The sequence below is a fragment of the Magallana gigas genome, chromosome 6, assembly GCF_963853765.1.
Source record: "Magallana gigas chromosome 6, xbMagGiga1.1, whole genome shotgun sequence".
Classification (NCBI taxonomy): domain Eukaryota; kingdom Metazoa; phylum Mollusca; class Bivalvia; order Ostreida; family Ostreidae; genus Magallana; species Magallana gigas.
The window spans coordinates 40,702,590-40,721,072 of NC_088858.1; the positions used below are offsets into that span (position 1 = coordinate 40,702,590).

The following is an 18,483-nucleotide window of genomic DNA, read 5'->3' on the forward strand; positions in this document are numbered from 1 at the left end:
CAAATAAAAAAACATTATGTGATTCGTCTGGTTATAAGTTATTGTAAACGGCCTAGCACTAAAATATCTTACATAACTTTACTTTATTCTTACTCTTTCTTGCATTGTACACAAAAAAGTGAAACTGACCTGTGAACACAACAGCAAGAAGCAAAGTTCCATGCCAGCGAGACATGTTCTTTGGTTAAAATCATCGATGCTCTGGTAAAATGAAGAAAGACCCTCACTGTTTTCTGATTTTTTTTTCATAAAGGAGGAAGGAAGGATGAGTAACAAATACCGCTATATCTTGTCCTGGATGTAGCATACCACAGATACTTACTGATTACAAAGATGGCTTGTGTAAACATGTAGAACTAATATGTAATGTACTACAGTCTAACAGTTTACACGATTCACCCTATTAGCGGATAACAAGTGTTTATCAATCCCACTTATATATAGGACACTTGTATGTATCAATTACACTTTAAAAAAAAATATACAGGAAATTTGTTGAGTAACCCCCAATGTACTTTTTTATAATTTTTCTGGTTGTCTGTTGGGAGGAAAATAATAGAATTCTTTTCCTACCAATTAGATTTTTAAAGCTTTTTTTGTACAGATTTTTCAGCAGAACTTTGACAAACATCCAACTTTCAGATTGTTGTTACGGTCCTACAAGGTGTTGCATGAACTTCTTGTGCAGTTTCCCTGGAGATTTAATTCGGGAGAGGGAGGTGCTCTGTATCTTGATCTCACCTGTATTAAATTGGGATGCTCTTGATCTTTAGCTCATCCGAGATAAAACCTTAATATTTACGTGTTCCGGTGTTTTTTTCTCTGATATTAATAGAACGATTGCTGAAAATAATAAATATATAAAAAAAATCATTCTTTGAATTTTATGTTGATCAAATACGGTCCGGCGTGATCAACTCTATCATAAAGCCATTCGGGCCTTATTGGATTTGATCACCCCCGACCGTACTTGATCACCTCATAATATTCACAGAATGATTCTATGCTCCTTGAATAAGTGATCTTTTTTTTCTGATTTTATGCCTCGCTCCATCAAGTTGTCTGTTAACTTTTTAAAAACGTTTTTGACAGGCTTCTTTAGAACCAAAAAATGTGCGCACGATTGATTGCGATTTCTATATCGAGTACTTTCGTCTAAGTTTCAGCTATTCTTTTTCAAATATCAATAAAGAGTGTATATAACAATACCATTTTATACCCCATTAAAGGAGACTTCTATCTTACTATCTACATGTATATGCAATCTCGGGAAAGGGGTCTCAAAGTATCTGATAAATGGGACAGTTTAACGTTGAATCTTCCGTTTACCACTTTGCAGCATATAAATTGCTTCATTTTGTGTAAAATTTGCAATATATATTAGAAATAAAAGGCAACTGTTTTGACAAGCTAGATTCTCCAAATAGAGAACATGCAGGTCAATTGATTAAGTCATCCATATTATTAGTTTGAGTATTTTATAGATTCTTTATCAGTAGACTGCGCCGACTTACTTTCTTTAATAACTAAGGGTTAACTGATACATGGGAAACCTTGGGAGTACCATTCATCGAGGGGGCATCAAACAAGAGGTTCATGGGCCACATCGCTGACCTGAGGAGCAAACTGTATGATAAAAATCAGCTTAATGGAGTCATAATTCCAACTAACAATGCGCATGTAGTATAATACGTGTAGATCCTGTATTAATAAAAATCAATTTTTCCTCCTGGATATTCTTATGTTTATTGTCATTAGTCCCTTTTCTAACAGGATGATTTTATAGTCATATCACATGTTGAGCATTGCAGTTCTCAAAAGATCCTGAACAATTGTTTATATATGGAATATAACCCTTCATCAAACTCTGAACCCCTTGTGAGCCCCAAAAATCGTCATGGGGCAAAAGTCTAAACAATTTTAACGAATAAGAAATTTGACAAAATGATTGCATATAAGTAAAAATATATATTACAACATTTCAGCTTTCGTGAATATTTAAAATATTTCCTTTTTAAAATTGGATCCCCAATAAGGCCCAACACATTTGAATCTCCATTGTCTGAGGTTGTTTTGACTAAAGTTACAGCTTTTCTATGCGAATGGATTTTTAGAGAAAGATTTTTAAAGTTTTTCCCCTAAATATTCCTATATAAATTTTTGCCCCCCCCCCCCACGTTGTGACCCCGTCCTATCCTCGAGGGTCGTGATTTAACAAACTTGAATCTACTCTACCTAAGGATACTTAAAAACATCTTTAAGCTTTTCTAGTCAATTGGTTTCCGAGAAGAAGATTTTTAAAGTGTTACTCTATATATTCCTTTGTAAAAATTTGACCTCTTTTATGTTCCCACCCTGCCCAGGGGGGGGGTCATGATTTTCAAAACTTTGAATCTACACTACCTAAGAATGTTTGACACAAGTTCAGCTTTTCCGGCTAATTAGTTTCTGAGAAGAAGATATTTAAGATTTACTCTATTATAATTATCTTATAAAAAAGTTCTACCCCAATTGTGGCCCAACCCTACCCAGGGGGTCATGATTTTCGCAACTTTAATCTATACTACCTGAGAATGCTTCCACCACACAGGTGTAAGCTAATTTGGCCAATTGGTTCTTGAAAGGAAGATTTTTAAGATTTATTTTATACAATGTATATATATATATATATATATATATATATATATATATATATATATATATATATATATATATATATATATATATATATAAAGCACAGAGAAATTCACTTTTGTTGGAGCTCCACCTTCCGCCCCGACCGAGGCTTGAACTCACGACCTCTGGAACCTATTCTCCTAGCAGTGAGCGGCCACCGCGCTCCCCACTCGGCTATCTAGGCAAGACAAAAATCTTGCTTCCGATAACGAACGGAACCTAGCGCGCTGGCCGCGCACTACACAGTCGCCTGAGATACAGGTGGAATACAGTTCCAATTACACATTGCATAGATGCAATGTGTATCGTTCCGATCCTCTCAAATTGTCGTTTAACTGTATTCCACCTGTATCTCAAGCGACTGTGTAGTGCGCGGCCAGTGCGCTAGATTCCGCGCATTTTATTGTTTAAATTAACATCTTTTTTAAGCTAATTAAAAAATTGATTACGAAAAGTAAGTTAAATTAATTCACTAAATTACTGTTAACGTACATAAGTACGTTAGATAAAAGAAACAGCCAAATCGTCTCCTGTGAGACTTTGAGTTGACATCATCTTGAATGTTTCGTGCAGCCTGTGATTTTTCGTAGGTCGCTGTATTAAGTTACGACCAATCGATAAACGGAGCGTGTTTCAGTCCTGTCAGTTTCTCGTCAGTTTCAGCCGCTGCAGATTTCGATCAATCGATGAACGGGGACGACCAATCGATAAACGGGGCGTGTACATTTTAGTCTGGCTGTTTCTACAGAGCTATGAATTAACTATAAGTTTCCGTAAGAAATAGAGAGAATAATACTTAGTAGATGTAAATATAATGTAATATTTTACATTTTCAACTGTCTTTATCTGTGATAACATTACGAATCAATTGTGAACTCTAAAACCCAATAACTTCATAAAAAATGAGTGACACAATATAGGCGTGTCTTAAAACATAACCGAAAAACGATATTGGCTGCGCCGCATAGTAATACATAGCGGAAGCATGTGCTACATAAAAAATGGGTTTAAAATAATGTTGTTTTCAAGTGTACAAATTGAAAATAATATAAATATAAGTAATAAGGAATCATTCTTTGAATGTTATGGGGTGATAATTTTGGTCGGGGCGTGGTCAAAATCCCTTCAGGCTTTATGAAAGAATGATTCTGTATTCCTTAATTAACTAACTCTGTACAATTTTACAATGTTACCTCGGTGTTCCATACATACGAATTGCATAATAAGATCACATTTCAATTGGATTCATACATTAAAAGAAATTATTTTAAAAAAAATATAACGAAATAATATACAGCCACCAAACCGTAAATACACGGTTTTTAATCACTTGCATTTAAAAGTAACAAATCCGAATAAGCGAGCAATTAATTGTGAAAGGAAATACCAGTGCATAGAAAGTATTGAGTTCAGTATCGAATTTTTGCGAATATCCTAAACAAATGTATAATTTGTGGTGTTAACTGTGGCCCAAGGACACAATTTACGTTTATCCGGTTTTAAAATTTACTGTCTTCTTTTTTTTTTCTTTTTTTTTGAATATGAAATGTGAATTTCATTCATTAAAATGACAACATGAGTGTCAGACTTAACAGGTAAGAAATGTTTGCTGTATAGGTAACTATATTTTTAAATTCGTATATTTTTTCGGTCCTGTATAAACTCCCTGTTTCGTCTGTTCAGGTGTATTTCGGCACCAGTGCTGCTTGTGGCGATAGTCCTCGTTCAAATTCCCGACATATATTCCAGTAGACACGAGGTAATGATTATTTACAATGTCGATAAGATATTTTAGTGTTTAATGGGAAACCATTTCTAATTTAAACGATCGACTTAAGAAAGAAACACATTGGAACACTTTTAGCCCACGTCCAAATATTAAACATTATATTATAGCTCTTACTTTTTTCTAGAGATTGGAGGCTCTTTATTTTACTGAATCTGAAATAATGATATGATTGTATCTTAAACAGTACCGACTGTGAAATTAAGAGAGTATAATTCATGATCTTTTCTCGTAATATCTGATTTCAACAAGTAACGATATCTTAATTTCGTAAACTGTTTGAAATCCTACACGTATTCATTCAAACCAAAAATTCTAGTACATTTCAATATTTTTTTTTCAACTTTCTTCCTGTGTTTACAATAAAACTGATATACATACACTAACATGCATGTTCTACAAATAAAACAGCAATCTTAATGAGATTGAATACCTCACGGAGTTGGTGTTATCATGTTAACATGCCTCCGTATACAAGAAATCGCAGATGACGGCTTATTTTATCGGTCGTGTATAAAAATGTGCAGTCGTTCAATCAATTATCGGTGTGCAGCAGACTATATACCGGTATATACCGTAGATAGTTCCTTCTGTCTCTATCTGATGACGTTTTTGTTTCTTGACCTTTTGTTGACCTTGCTCCCTAGTCATACTTCATCATGCATTGGTATGTTATTAAAAAAATCGTCAACACAATCTGCATAGTTTGAAATTATATGAAAAATGTGACAGAATTCTTGAACAAATTTTTGTTTCTGTTCATTACATAATGTTTTGCTATTTTGGTTTCTCTTGCCCACGCTCTGATGCGATTTTCAATGTTCATACCAGACAATATCCGGGGAACTAATAAGTTACGAATTAATCAATTACTTTGTATTACGACTTGCTGTGTTTTAAGACTGACTGGATCTTTTAAAATACGTGTTGTCGCCTAAAGGATATTTCATCTACTAGTATTTAAACAATAATCAATTGTCCTTTGTATACTTCAATTATTTTATGAGACTTCTGAATTACGTGATACATTTTCATTGAGTGTTGGTTTTTTAATACAAAGTTATACATACATTAGTAATCTAAGTCATCAGATTCTCACAAAAATACAAATACATACTGTGCTTAATTTCTTAACTAGTGAGCACGAAAATTACAGTTTTCAATAGGATGACAATTACGCAAAAAATTGCATTGTTTAAAGTGAAATTCGGATAAGTTTATAAAGCTGAATAAAATCTTATCTTTCCTGAAGTTTGACCTACACTATTGATAAACAGGTGTTTAATTAAAGTTCAGAAATCAAGAGGAGTCATCCTCACAGTTTTACTTCCAAGAAGAAACTTTTATTTAACGGTCATTTAAAGAAGAATAAATCTTGCCATAAAACGTTCAAATGTGAACAGAACTTCATTTATCAAACCATCAGTCCTTGAGTATAATGTATTTCCCAGTGCTTCTAAATTTCAAGAGATGGGAAAAAAATTTATATACACCGCAACATACCTATAGCGACTCAATGGCTCAGTGACGCTACAAAACGTTCTATGGGAAAATAGAATAATGAAATAATGATTCAATTTTATCGCCAGCGTTGGATCAAATCCTCAAATTAAGAGATGTAAACCTGGCAATTAGTTTGGGTTTTATCGTTGACAAAGTAATTGAGCGCCAAGTTAATGACTTCAGTTGCAGCGAAATTCCCCATTTTAATTTAAACCGTTTCAGATGAAGAAATATAAACATTCCTTGTTTAATTTTATGGACGGTACTGCACCTGCGAGTGAAATTTATTTTCGGGATTTGCACGATTTTGGGTTGTTTTTTTTATTTCGGAGAGGGGGAAGAATGATAAGAGTGTTTTAATGAATATAATATTGAAACCGTTGTCGATAAAAGAGACGGGTTGCCATGAAGGCAAAGGGTCACTCTAAATATATACATGTATTTAAATTCACGTTTGTTAACTAGACGTATCCGTAATTTAGAATTTTACCAGATGGTTAATATTGCAAATCTTAAGTTACAAACACAACAAAAAGATAAGTTTTCTGAAATGCAGCATTTTTATAAATTTATTGGAATTTAGGCTAGGCGTAGCAGTAATTGTTGCAAACAAGTAAATCATAGACTACGAAATATGTAAAATTTAACAAGCATTACTCCCAGACTGATAGATGCATCTTGAAAAACCAAAATAAAATACCTTTTCCTTCTTTTGCAATCCCATCTAAATGCAACAAAAATATAAACATGCAAACGAATTTATTTATTTTTCCATTTCTTGTGGATAGCAAACAAACTTGGATTATTCGCGATTGTAAGTGAATTTCACATGTTTCTACACGTATGCTCACAATTCATTGCAAATCGCCATATAATTGTCGTATTGGCAATTTTTTCACGTGTCTAGGTTCTAGCACTTTCCCTCATCAAAAAAGCAATTTTTTCGAAGTAAAAATAACGTGACCGAACCCCCCCCCCCCAAATGAATGAAAACAACAGCCAACAATAAAACGAACAAACCCCCAAACAAACAAAAATAATAGTTTTCTTAATTGAATTTACTTTTACGTTATTTGTGTTTTTTAGTCCAATCGTCACATCAGATCGAGGTCGAGTCAGTCACGTGACAGATGGAGCGCGTGGAGTGAGTGGTCAGCTTGTAACGCAGACTGTAGGACCGGGGTGTCGTCAAGAACAAGGGAGTGTCTAGAAAAGTATGCAAAGAGTTCTCTAATCTTCATATGTACTCATATTATCAAAGTAATCAATACGCCATTTTTTTTGGATGACTGTACGTAATACTATTTTGCTTACATATGCAAATGCGCAAGAAGAATGAATGGTTCAAGTAATTTAACGTTGTGTTTATTTTTTCAGCACACGAGCATGTACATCAGAGAGTATTGAATATAAAGTCTGCAACAGACAGGTAAAATATGATTCAGGTGACCAAAAGAAATTACTCTAAAGATAAAAAGATTTTATAAGTTTTAGTAGCATTTGTTAATTTCTTAATGGCGATAAATGATATGAAAGAAAACTCTTCACAGTTGGTTTCAAATTTTCCATTCCATTTCGTTTAGTTTAGACTTTCTAAAAATTACACAATGACTGGCAAGTTATGGTCTAAAAAAGATTTCTTAAAACTTTAATTTATGATACATTGAAATTTTAACAATGAAATAAAATCAGTGGTAGATTCACAAGTTGAATATTTTCCAGGAGTGCGCGCATGATCAGCAAACACTTCGACAGCGGCAGTGTTCGGCGCACAATGAGAAAAAGTTCGGAGGCAGAAACTACAGATGGCAGCCGTACGACTTAGGTAAAGAAAATTTATTCATTGAGAAAAAATAACAAGTCAAATACTGAAAGCAAAACCAAAAAAATCTGATCGATCGAAATAATGTGGATGGCATGCAAGAAACTGAAAGTACAAGAGAGAATTCAAAGTATAAACATCCAAGAATAACACGTTTCAGCTGCTATGTATTAGTAATCTTTAAAAAATGTAGTGAGTTTCCATTTATATTTACAATAAATTCTCTAGGCACAGGAAAAAAGCTAAACAAATTAAGAAATGGTCGTCAAAGGCTCCAATGAGTCTAAAAAATTCTGACAAATTTCATTCTGATTTTTTGTTGTTGAAGAAATTGCATGTTTCATCAAAGAATTTGTATTACACTCTATAATTAACTGTCATATGTTTAATAATACATATTTTGACGGTCAATTACGGTTAAATTTAAAAAAGAAAAAGTTGATGCCCATGGTTTTAAACGTAAAAACAATTTCATTCAAGTTTTTTTCTGCATTGAAACAAATTTCGTAACAATATGATAAATTTTACAAAAGCACAAGTACATAGCCCTTTATAGTCAGTTTAAATATTCTAATTTATACAAAGGAAATAGGGAAAATGGCCTAAAATTTTTGGTGGTATCGAACTCTCACCTTTAATGTTTACGTTTTATAAGGTTACATAAGGTCAAGTGTTCTAAACCCGAACCAATTCAGTCACAACAAAAGACGCTATTCAAATGATACATGCGACTTATGCCTAACTTTTCTCGTAATTACGACTTTTTATTTCAAAATTACAGCATGTTAGTTTTTCTGCATTATGGGTCATCTGGTAATAACGACTTTAAACCTCGCTATAAAGCTTTTTATGAGTCGCAGTTACATAGTCACTATCATTTTATAATATTGACTTTAATAATATTGACTACGGTAAGTTTTTCGCTTTAAAAAAGTGTTATATCTTCTTGTCTCAAATCATAGACCTTTTATCTGGCAATAACAACAATTTATATGATACTTTTATTTGATCTCAACCAATTTTCACAACTAAGAGCAAAGAAATTCATTGCTACTTGCTCGAAAAGTTTGAATAGTCACAATGAGAGTGAAATCGAAATTCGTGAAAAGGCCAAGCATTTTGAATTGCGCATCTCCTTAAATACCGTTGGCAAAGTCAAAAATATGACATTTCTATTATGCAACCAAGAATGTGAAAAACGCAGACATGGAATTGCAATTTTAAAAGAAAACCCCAACTTGAGATCACAAGTAAAGATAAGCAACATTCATAGCATATGTTTGTTATTGTGACAGAAATGCATTTTGGCATGTGAAAAGAATCTCTCGCTCCTTTGTTCCTAGAATTTGATCTAAGGAAAACGTTGTTCTAAATTAAACGGTCACCGCAAAAAAAATTCGAGTGCGCTGAAATCCTTTTTCATAATGTTCATTCGGTAATAGGACACCCTTAAGGAACTGTCAACAAAGATTTTTTGTTTTTGAACCGATTTCTTCTGTTGACGTAAACCATGTTTCTAAATCATTCTGTCGAAAATGTGGTCTTTATCAATAACATGCACTTTTGTGAATGGAGAGTGGTATAAAGGAATTTCTTTGATAGAGATTTTTTTACAACGCTGCACGAACCATTCAACAGAGAAACAGTGTGTTGATGTTTACTCAAGTTTGGGATTGTACGAATCGGTGTCAACATCTATGTTTTAGATAGATAAATGTAAGACTAAAACAGTTTGGAAAAGCAAAGAAACACAAACAACTCCATTAACAACGTATTTTCTTCTGAACAAATTTTGAAATTAGTTAGATGGCCAAAAAATCTGGGTTTTTATTAACACTTTCATCATTTTAATATCTATAAAACAATGTTTAAAGTTTCGCAATTTTATACATGTATCTGTTTTATCCATGGAAGAAGCCATTTTTTCTTGTTTATTTTCTAGGGGATGGTGATTGTGACCTGACGTGCAGGGCAGACAGATATGGTTTCTACAATACATTTCCAGAGCATGCGCAAAACGGTGCTTTATGTAATACAAATCTGGGTTCGGTGTGCCTTGAGGGAGTCTGTACCGTAAGTTATCATTCAAACAGAGGCTGTCACACTGCGACGCTAAGCAACGTGTGCCGACGCTAACGCTAGCGGACAATGAATGCTCAACTTTTTAACAAGTTTCGCGCATGCACGCTGAAGTACTGTAACAGTCACTGTGGTAAAAGTTGTAGTGGTCAAAAGAGCAAACCATTTTTTTTATTCATGCATAACAATTTCAAGTTGTAAGTTTGATGTGATAAATAATTATAACAAAGTTGATTACCGTTACATTAGCATCTCTCATACCGTACGTTATGATAACAGACGTTGACTACCGTTGTGAAATCGTGTAGCATCATTGTAACTTATATCTTATCTACTGACAACGTTGGTATTCACTCCTTACGTGTAGGGTGTCACCAAGTGTCTGGTTTCAAATTATTTGAACTTGACAACGATTAAGAGATGGAGGATTATGAGAGACTATATATCCAAGTTGTATTAATAGTCATATAAAAATACTCCGCTTTTAATTACTTGGTGAAGATAAGAGATGAAGAATAATGAGAGGCGATGTCCCTAGACAAGTATCCAAGAAGGTGTATTAATAGAACTTCAACTGTAGAAAATACTCGGCTTTTGTTAGCACGCCTTTCCTAAGTTCTAATTAACGCACAGTGATGCAAACAGTCCACATTAGTCAACATTTTCCTGAAGCTAAAATAAGCTTGTAGGTGTTATGTTTTTATTGAAAGAAAGTGACTCGTGTAATAACTACTAGTATATTTTACATGTGTATGTATAATAGCATAAAACGATCTTAATGTCTTTTAAATTGGGTTTCCTTTGATTTTCAATAAAGCTTTAATTTAGTGTGTGCAAGCGTGTTTTTGTATGTCCGTTTAAGATGTCGAAAACGTGGTAGCGTGACAGGGCCTTATAGGATTATTCCGAAGTAGTTTTTGGTTTGGGGTTTTTGTTGTTGTTGTTGTTGTTGTTTTGTTATTAAAACAGTTTTGTCTTATTACCAGGAAGTTGGATGTGACGATGTGGTTGGTTCTCAAACAACGCTTGATTTATGTGGCGTCTGCAATGGCGACGGGTCAACGTGCCGTATTGTAAAGGATGTATTTGAGACCAAGAAATTGGAGTACGGCTACAATCAGGTTGGAACTCTGCCTGCTGGTGCCACTAGCATCAATATAACGCAACTGGGTCAGAGTAGGAACTACATCGGTATGTGTATATAAGTGCAATTTATGATTAGTCAGAAACGTGGGAGTCATCTCCCTTTCCTGCATTGGGGTCATATCAAGACATGCCTTCTTGAAAAAAAATATAAACTTGTATTAATTTAATTCATCCCTCTTGTGTATCTTTTAGACATTAATTCTTTGGTTTGGAAAACTGAAAGATAAAGATTTTTAAAATCACTGATTTCAGCATTGCGAATATCCAATGGCAGATATTTCATAAACGGTAACCGGCGTTTATCACGTGATGGGAAGTACGATGCAGCTGGCTCGGTCTTCCGGTACCATCGGTATAACAGCAGACATTTGAACCAATGTCCAGGAGAATGTATCCTATCGAAAGGTCCGACCACTGAACCAATCGACATAATGGTAATGTATATAATAGTGTAAGACATTTTTGATTGTTTAAGCGCATAAATGGTATAGTTACCTAAATGAGCGAACTGTGAATTTAAAAACATTTTTTTGAAATATTGGTAAAGTTAACTTAGAAAACAAGTCGTTTTATATGATCATGCAAGTAAAATTTTGATAAATATATCATCTATAGAGTGTCGAATAAACAAAATATTTTACGCAACTGCATTCGGAATATAATCACCTAATATACAACAACAAACTTTATTGAAAAAAGTCAAGATTTAATAGCTAGGTAAACAAGAAATATAAACAATTTTGTTAAACAAATGAGTTCAATACTTTTGTACATTCAATGAAATGAAACGTTTTCTTTGGGTTATTGATTGCAGGTTCTTTCCTTTGGCCACAACCCAGGAATATTTTACCAGTTCAGTGTACCGCATGGTTCTGAGCCATCGCACGAGGCGGCTATAATCGTAGAGGACGATTTCCGGGGAAGCCACAATGTTGACCACCATCCCGCACCCCAAAATAACAGTAGTTCTCAGAACGAGACTACGTCACATAATCATCGACGTCATCATCATCGTCATCACCACTCCAACACCCCCAGTGCTATGCCAGGATACACGCAAAGCTTCACATTCATGGAGAAAAAGAATACAGGATCGAATGGTTTAACTGATGCTTTGAAGGAATCCAAAACATTTTTTAAAACACAGTCTGACAATGTTAACATAGGTTCTTCTATTGGTGATAACGTTATACCGAATTCCGATGGATTCCGATGGCAAGTTACCGGATATACACCATGCTCAGCAACTTGCGGTCAAGGTCAGAATAATATTAAAATACATGTAACAATGGACAATAATGTTTGAAATCATTTAGAAAATAAAGAAGTAGCGCACAACTTTAGCCAATCAAAATAAATACATGTATTACTATTTTCTTGTAAACATCAATGAAAGAATTTGGATTCTTTTTGGGGACTGAATTCCAAGTTTATATCAATATTTCAGGTACAAAGAAACCTTTCTTGGATTGTTTCTATGGGAATTCAAAAGTGGAAGAAAAGAATTGTTTAATGGCAACAAAACCTGTTTTAGGTTCACAACCCTGTGTATTGAAGTCTTGTCCGAAATGGGAAAACCAGTAAGTAGATATTTCTATCAAAATTGAATATACAGTTGGCTCTCAGTCCATCATGACCAAAGGGCTATTTCTTTTTTAACGATTTGCTGCTTAATTGTTGGGATTCAGATTGATAATATATGTTCGTTGTAAAATTTTCAGACTACGATTTGTGAAGAGGTTTGTTTACCAAATATAATGGGTTTTTTATATACCAATCACTGTAATATTATAATTAATATATTCGCCACATGCATGCTGTTTACAAAACACAACCCATATATAAAGGGTTATTGGTCTCATTATAAACTATATGGTTTGTAGTGAAACTACATGTGTATTTGATGCAGAAGAAATATTTACTCATTTTACATATTCATATAAGTTTTTTTAAAAATACTTCTGGTCTTTTTAAAATTATCTTATTTTTTATGAATCAACCGTTTAACGAACAAAAAGAAACAGATAAGCATTTCTTTAGAATTTTTTTTTATTGATTCTTATTTCATGTAATATCATATCAATTTCAGTCGATGGCAGCCTTCTGATTGGTCAGATTGCAGTGTCACATGTGGTGTCGGACAACAGACTAGGAAGTTGATGTGTGTTCACGAAATATCACCCAATGTCCTGATATCTGTCGTAGATAATGACTGCCTCGGTCTGGACCGACCAAATACATCACAACCATGCCAGGCAGTCCCTTGTTATAAATGGGCGTCCGGCAGATGGTCACAGGTAAATGAAGGGGGCGGGGAATCTCTATAATTTTATTTTGAAGAATTAACGTCAACTCATCCTACTATAAGATGTGAGTTATGTTAATTAAAGTTATACCGAAGAAAAAAATTCCTGACTTACCATCATTACATTTAACTCTGATGTCAATATCTTGTGAATGCTATGATGTGTAGCGTTGATCTCTTGAATCAAAGGTTTGATGTGGAGGTACATGTGGGTTAGAATGGTTGATAGTGTTAATAGAGGATCGATTCCTTCTACTTTTATGGAACTTAGGTTACGCTGCTTGACTTATTCTAGTAAATTCTATAAAATATAACTCATGGTTGCTATTTTAAGTTAACGCATCTTCGAGTCAATAAATTTTAATGGTTTAGTAGTTCGAAAAAGAAACTTCTTAATAATTCTATTGCCGCCCCTTTCGGATTATATCGTCTCACTCCAAAGATCGATTTTCAAAAACAAGTAGGACTAAAGCATGCACTCCAATCTGAATTTATATATCTGAATTCACACATAATTGATATGTTACGGTAGAATCATTTCATTTCGTGGTGACTCAATTTTCGTGGAATTCGTTGGCACCTCTCATCCACGATTCAACATCCTCCACGAATTAATAAATTAGGATTGTAAAGTCATATATATATATATATATATATATATATATATATATATTAGGGATGTCAAATCGGTCAATTTTTAGTACTCGGTTACTCGGACGTTTTTCCGATCGAGTACCCGGATACTCGGTAAAAGCATAAATAAATATGAACAAGTACATTGAAACTTTTTGTTGCGTTTGATGTCCAAGTATCAGTTGTCAGAGCTACAGTATCAACTCTATCAAGTTCTCCTAACAGAGCGGATTTACGATCTTCGTACACTTTTCGATCCTAGATTTTTTAGTATTACGGGACGGTATGTTGTAGTTTGGTGCGACGATGGACATCAGTTTTTTAAAGCCTTTGCCTTCGACCATTTGTAACGGCATATAATCAAACACAACCATATCAACAATCACACGTGTAATATCATCTGTCTCTTTTCCCGAGAATTTACGGTTTATTGGAGAATTGACAAAATTCGATAAAGTCGGTTGTTTTTCTGGAGTTTCTGGCCTGTCAAATTCCTCCTTATGTTTAAGACGAATGTGATTTAACATGTTTGTCGTTACCCCCGTATAGGATAAGTTTACTCCGCACAGCTGACATTTTACGTTTTTTGAATCTTTAGTTCCTTTAAAATATTTCCAAACCTTTGAAGCCGGTGGCGGCATTTTAGGTCTGTTCAATTTATAATAGACTATATAAACGATTTTCACTGAAAACAAATCATTAAAGTAAGCCAAAAATAAGGGTAGAAGACAGCCAAAGGTGAGAAAAGCTAGGTAACAGGTGCTTGGTCACGATAATTACAATATAAACACTGCCACAGGCGATAACGGTCATTTAGCATATTTAGCAGTTTAGAGGCGTAGGGAATCCTAATTACTGTATGTACAAATGCAATGGACATTTTAAGTTTTAAAACCGATGTTTTAATGCATTATTAAATAAACTTAGAAATATTAAAAAATATACATCCGAGTAACCGAGTACCGATTTTAGTATTCGATACTCGGACGTTCGATCGAGTACCCGGTTAACCGGGTACTCGTTGACATCCCTAATATATATATATATATATATATATATATATATATATATATATATATATATATATATATATATATATATATATTGTCGGTGTAAACTTATACACACACAAAATAAAGTTCCAACGAAGAAGTAAAATTTAAGCAATTCACGAACATAGGTCCCCACGAATTTTAATGACTCCACAGTGCTTGGCGTTGACAACTTCTGTTTTGGTTTATTCATTCTCATGTACTTGGTTTTAGTGCTCCGTGACATGTGGACGCGGAGAGCGCATGCGCAGTGTAACGTGTATGTCACAGGAAGGTAGACGTGTCTTGAGTGACTTCTGTGATCCAATTGAAAAACCAGAGGACAAGTCAGACTGTAGTTATGGCCAATGTAGAACAGAAACTGTGTCGTCTGTTTACGTAAGCATGAAGTCTTGGTACGTCACAGAATGGGGAAATGACGTAAGTACTTCATAATGATTGTTAATATTTACGGATTGAATTCAATTTTTTTAAGGAATGAATTCAATATTTATTAGTTTTATACGATATAAAATGGTTTGGGGCAGTTTACGCTTTATAAACCGCGAAGCGGTTTATAAAAAAGCGTAAACTGTTTCAAACCATTTTATATCGTATAAAACTAATAAATATTGAATTCATTGCTTATAATTTAATTTTTTACTCTTAATTGTAGATAAAAACGGTCATTTGACCTTTAAAATGACGTAAAATTGTACAAAATTCAAACGAAACGTCAGGCGTATTGATACGTTTTTGACGTTAGTCTTACTATGACGTAGGCAACATTCTTTATACGATATAAAATAATTTTTTAGCCAATCAGAAAGCGCGTTACAACCAGAATTAAATTATTATATTATAAAATTTAAAAGTAAAATTACAAAATTTTTTGGATTATATGTTTCGATAAATACAGTATTATGGAACGTCTTTGTGAAAACAAATTTAAAAGGAATTAAATTTTTTTTATTCTGATTGAAATTTTTTTACAATTTCCTTTAATATATACAGATATTTTATTATTTTGTTATGCAGTGTCCGGTTGAATGTGGAGAGGGTAAACAGACCAGGGAAGTTGTATGCTACGGAACAAACACTAACACTGACCCCAGAAGAAGTTGCCTTCAGCGTGACAAGCCCGACACAGAACGGTCCTGTCAATCTAGGCGCACCTGTTACGGAACTTGGTTCAGCGGACCGTGGGAAAAGGTACACAGTGATGGAATATAAGATGTTGCAATTAGCAGCGAATCTTTATACGTGGTTCTAATATCTTTGTTTAGAAAAAGTATTAGACAGTGCATCCCTGTTTTTGGTTGAACAAGAACCTTTTAGTAGTAATGCAAATATTGTCTCCTCTTTGTGAACCTTTTTTCATCCAAGTATACTTTGCTGTTTTTCATAGTGTAATGCTACTTGCGGTAGTGGCTATCAGAACAGAGATGTGGTCTGTATACAAAATACCGGAAGCGGAAGGTTTACGATAGTTTCCGACTACAGCTGTACATGGTCAGACAAACCGGAAAACGTCAAACCGTGCCAGTCCGAACAAGCTTGCGGTCCTCAATGGTTCATGTCTAACTGGGGAGAGGTGAGTCAAGTTCCAACCCAAGCTTGACTAAATGTTAAAAAATGCATATGATAATAATGAGATACTAGCACCAGAAACAATTTCAAATTATTCAGTAGAGTGTTTTAGATAACTTAAAACTAAGGCTACATGCTTAAAATAGGAAAATACGTAGCAATTTATGAATGATCAATGAAATGAACTCGGTTATGAATTTATTATACTGTAATTAAGACACGACAACCTATGTACATGTTTTTTAGTTAAAAGTCAAAAGCTGCATTTTGATAATGCTTAGTATGCTTATGTGATTGAAATAACGTGTACTACTTCATCATATCGATAAAAAAATATTAGAAAGATTTGAATTTTTTCAGTGTTCTGTTACTTGTGGAAAGGGTCGTAAATCACGTGATATTCAATGCTTGGATACTTATGGCGTGCCTAGCAACAGATGCGATATTCGACAGAAACCAACTGAAGTCGAATTATGTAAGCAAGGTCCCTGTACAAGTCAAACAGTCTCAGGTATGTTTTTTTTATGATTTTTATTTAAATAAAACGGCCCACGTATTTTTGTAACAAAGGTGAAATTTCAAATCATCGTATCCAAAAGTTACAAACATATTTGTTGTGTTTTCAAACTTTACAATGTCATGATACCAACACTAATAAAATACAAACGTTTCAACCATCCAAATAAGATTGCTTTGAAGTTAAACAGACAAATAATGTGATAAAAATTATTTTCTACAGATTCTGGATGTCGGGATCGGTATTCAAAATGTAATTTAGTGGTGAGAAGAAACTTGTGTGATCACGTGTTTTATATGAACGTCTGCTGCAGCTCATGTTCAAGGTGGAAATCCTAAAGACAATATGATCGTGTTTAACTGTTGTTGTAAATAGTGTTTCTGTATGTATATACATTTGGTTTATGTGTATTTTTTATACTTCAAATGACAATTTCATATACGGTACATACCTTAAAAGATACAAAGAAAAAGATAATAACCCAATTATAACTTACTACATAGATTTGTTTAAATCCTTGTAAGGAAAATTGCAAGTATTAAATGATTTGGAATCATATATATTTTTGAAGCTAGAGTTTGTTGGAGTGTTTAGAATTTTAGAATTTTGTCCTTTGGACTTAATTCCATAGGTGGTACAATGTAAGTTGTTGGTAAACTATAAATAGATTATGATTTATTTTATATAACCGACACGTGGAAGTGTATTCCCGTGTGTTTCTGTATACATGTATTTTCATGTATTAGAAGTCTTTCAACAAGAAATCTGTTTATAGGTTGCATATATACTGTATAAATGTTATTTGTCTCATTTTGGAAAGAAACTTTGTATCAACATTTCTTAGTCTTAAATGATTGTTAATTTACTTACGTATGTGATATTATTTCATTTTATTGATCATGCAGTGATATTTTGACAAAAAGCTTTAATTATTGTTAATTCTGTCATAATAAATTTTTGGCAATAAACAGATTCAAATCTTTTAATCATCTTTTTTATCTTATAAATACCTGCCACATGCACTTTGCTACAGTATTTCTTTTGTCTGGATGATAGATTGGGAGTTAAGTTACAGTTTGAACATTGAAAAATTTCAAAAAATGTCTTTTCTTACAACAGATAGCTGCGATTGTAGCAGAACAAACTATTTTAAGTGATCACTTTCTTGACCATTTCCCTTATTTCTGATATTGAATTATTTGACAACCTCACAAATATCTCAATTATTGCAATTTTTTTGCAATTTGGTGTATTTTCTAAAAAAAAAAAAAACTTTCAACGAAACACTTATATACAAATTATTGGTCTTCGAAAATCATTGGCTGATCTACTAATTGACATCGTCATCCTTCTAAAGTTTTCGAAAATGAACTCGGTTGTATGAAACTATTGTGT

At 33.6% G+C, this 18,483-nt stretch overlaps 3 protein-coding genes across 13 annotated transcripts in view; 2 read left to right on the forward strand and 1 right to left on the reverse strand.

Annotated features, from left to right (window-relative positions):
• Nucleotides 1-18,483, forward strand: part of LOC117680356 (mucin-2-like) — a 100,190-nt gene that overhangs the window by 42,523 nt on the left and 39,184 nt on the right. The window lies entirely within an intron of this gene.
• Nucleotides 1-18,483, reverse strand: part of LOC105330768 (uncharacterized) — a 171,858-nt gene that overhangs the window by 10,642 nt on the left and 142,733 nt on the right. For 7 of the 11 annotated variants that reach the window (XR_010714594.1, XR_010714597.1, XR_010714596.1 and 4 more), the window contains exon 1: nt 130-289. The exons of 3 other annotated variants lie outside the window; for them this stretch is intronic. The gene's annotated coding sequence lies outside the window, so the exon portion shown is untranslated. Of the gene's footprint in view, nt 1-129; nt 290-18,483 lie in introns of those variants that run through there. One more of the 11 variants, XR_010714599.1, reaches the window with a different exon arrangement.
• Nucleotides 4,237-17,998, forward strand: LOC117689143 (thrombospondin type-1 domain-containing protein 4-like). The gene is made up of 16 exons (XM_066087314.1): nt 4,237-4,271; nt 4,360-4,435; nt 7,052-7,179; nt 7,343-7,394; nt 7,688-7,790; nt 9,730-9,860; nt 10,853-11,057; nt 11,265-11,446; nt 11,827-12,271; nt 12,460-12,592; nt 13,102-13,309; nt 15,216-15,422; nt 16,020-16,193; nt 16,390-16,575; nt 16,932-17,082; nt 17,311-17,998. The coding sequence occupies exons 1-16, from the start codon at nt 4,252-4,254 to the stop codon at nt 17,424-17,426; spliced, it is 2,517 nt and encodes an 838-aa protein (XP_065943386.1). The 5' UTR covers nt 4,237-4,251; the 3' UTR covers nt 17,427-17,998.

Excerpts from the sequence above, each read along its gene's own strand:
- LOC117689143 (XM_066087314.1), top strand. The coding sequence starts at position 4,252 with ATGAGTGTCAGACTTAACAG. Across the intron at positions 11,058-11,264 it reads TCAGAGTAGGAACTACATCG|CATTGCGAATATCCAATGGC; the intron begins GTATGTGTATAT and ends CACTGATTTCAG. Across the intron at positions 13,310-15,215 it reads CGTCCGGCAGATGGTCACAG|TGCTCCGTGACATGTGGACG; the intron begins GTAAATGAAGGG and ends ACTTGGTTTTAG.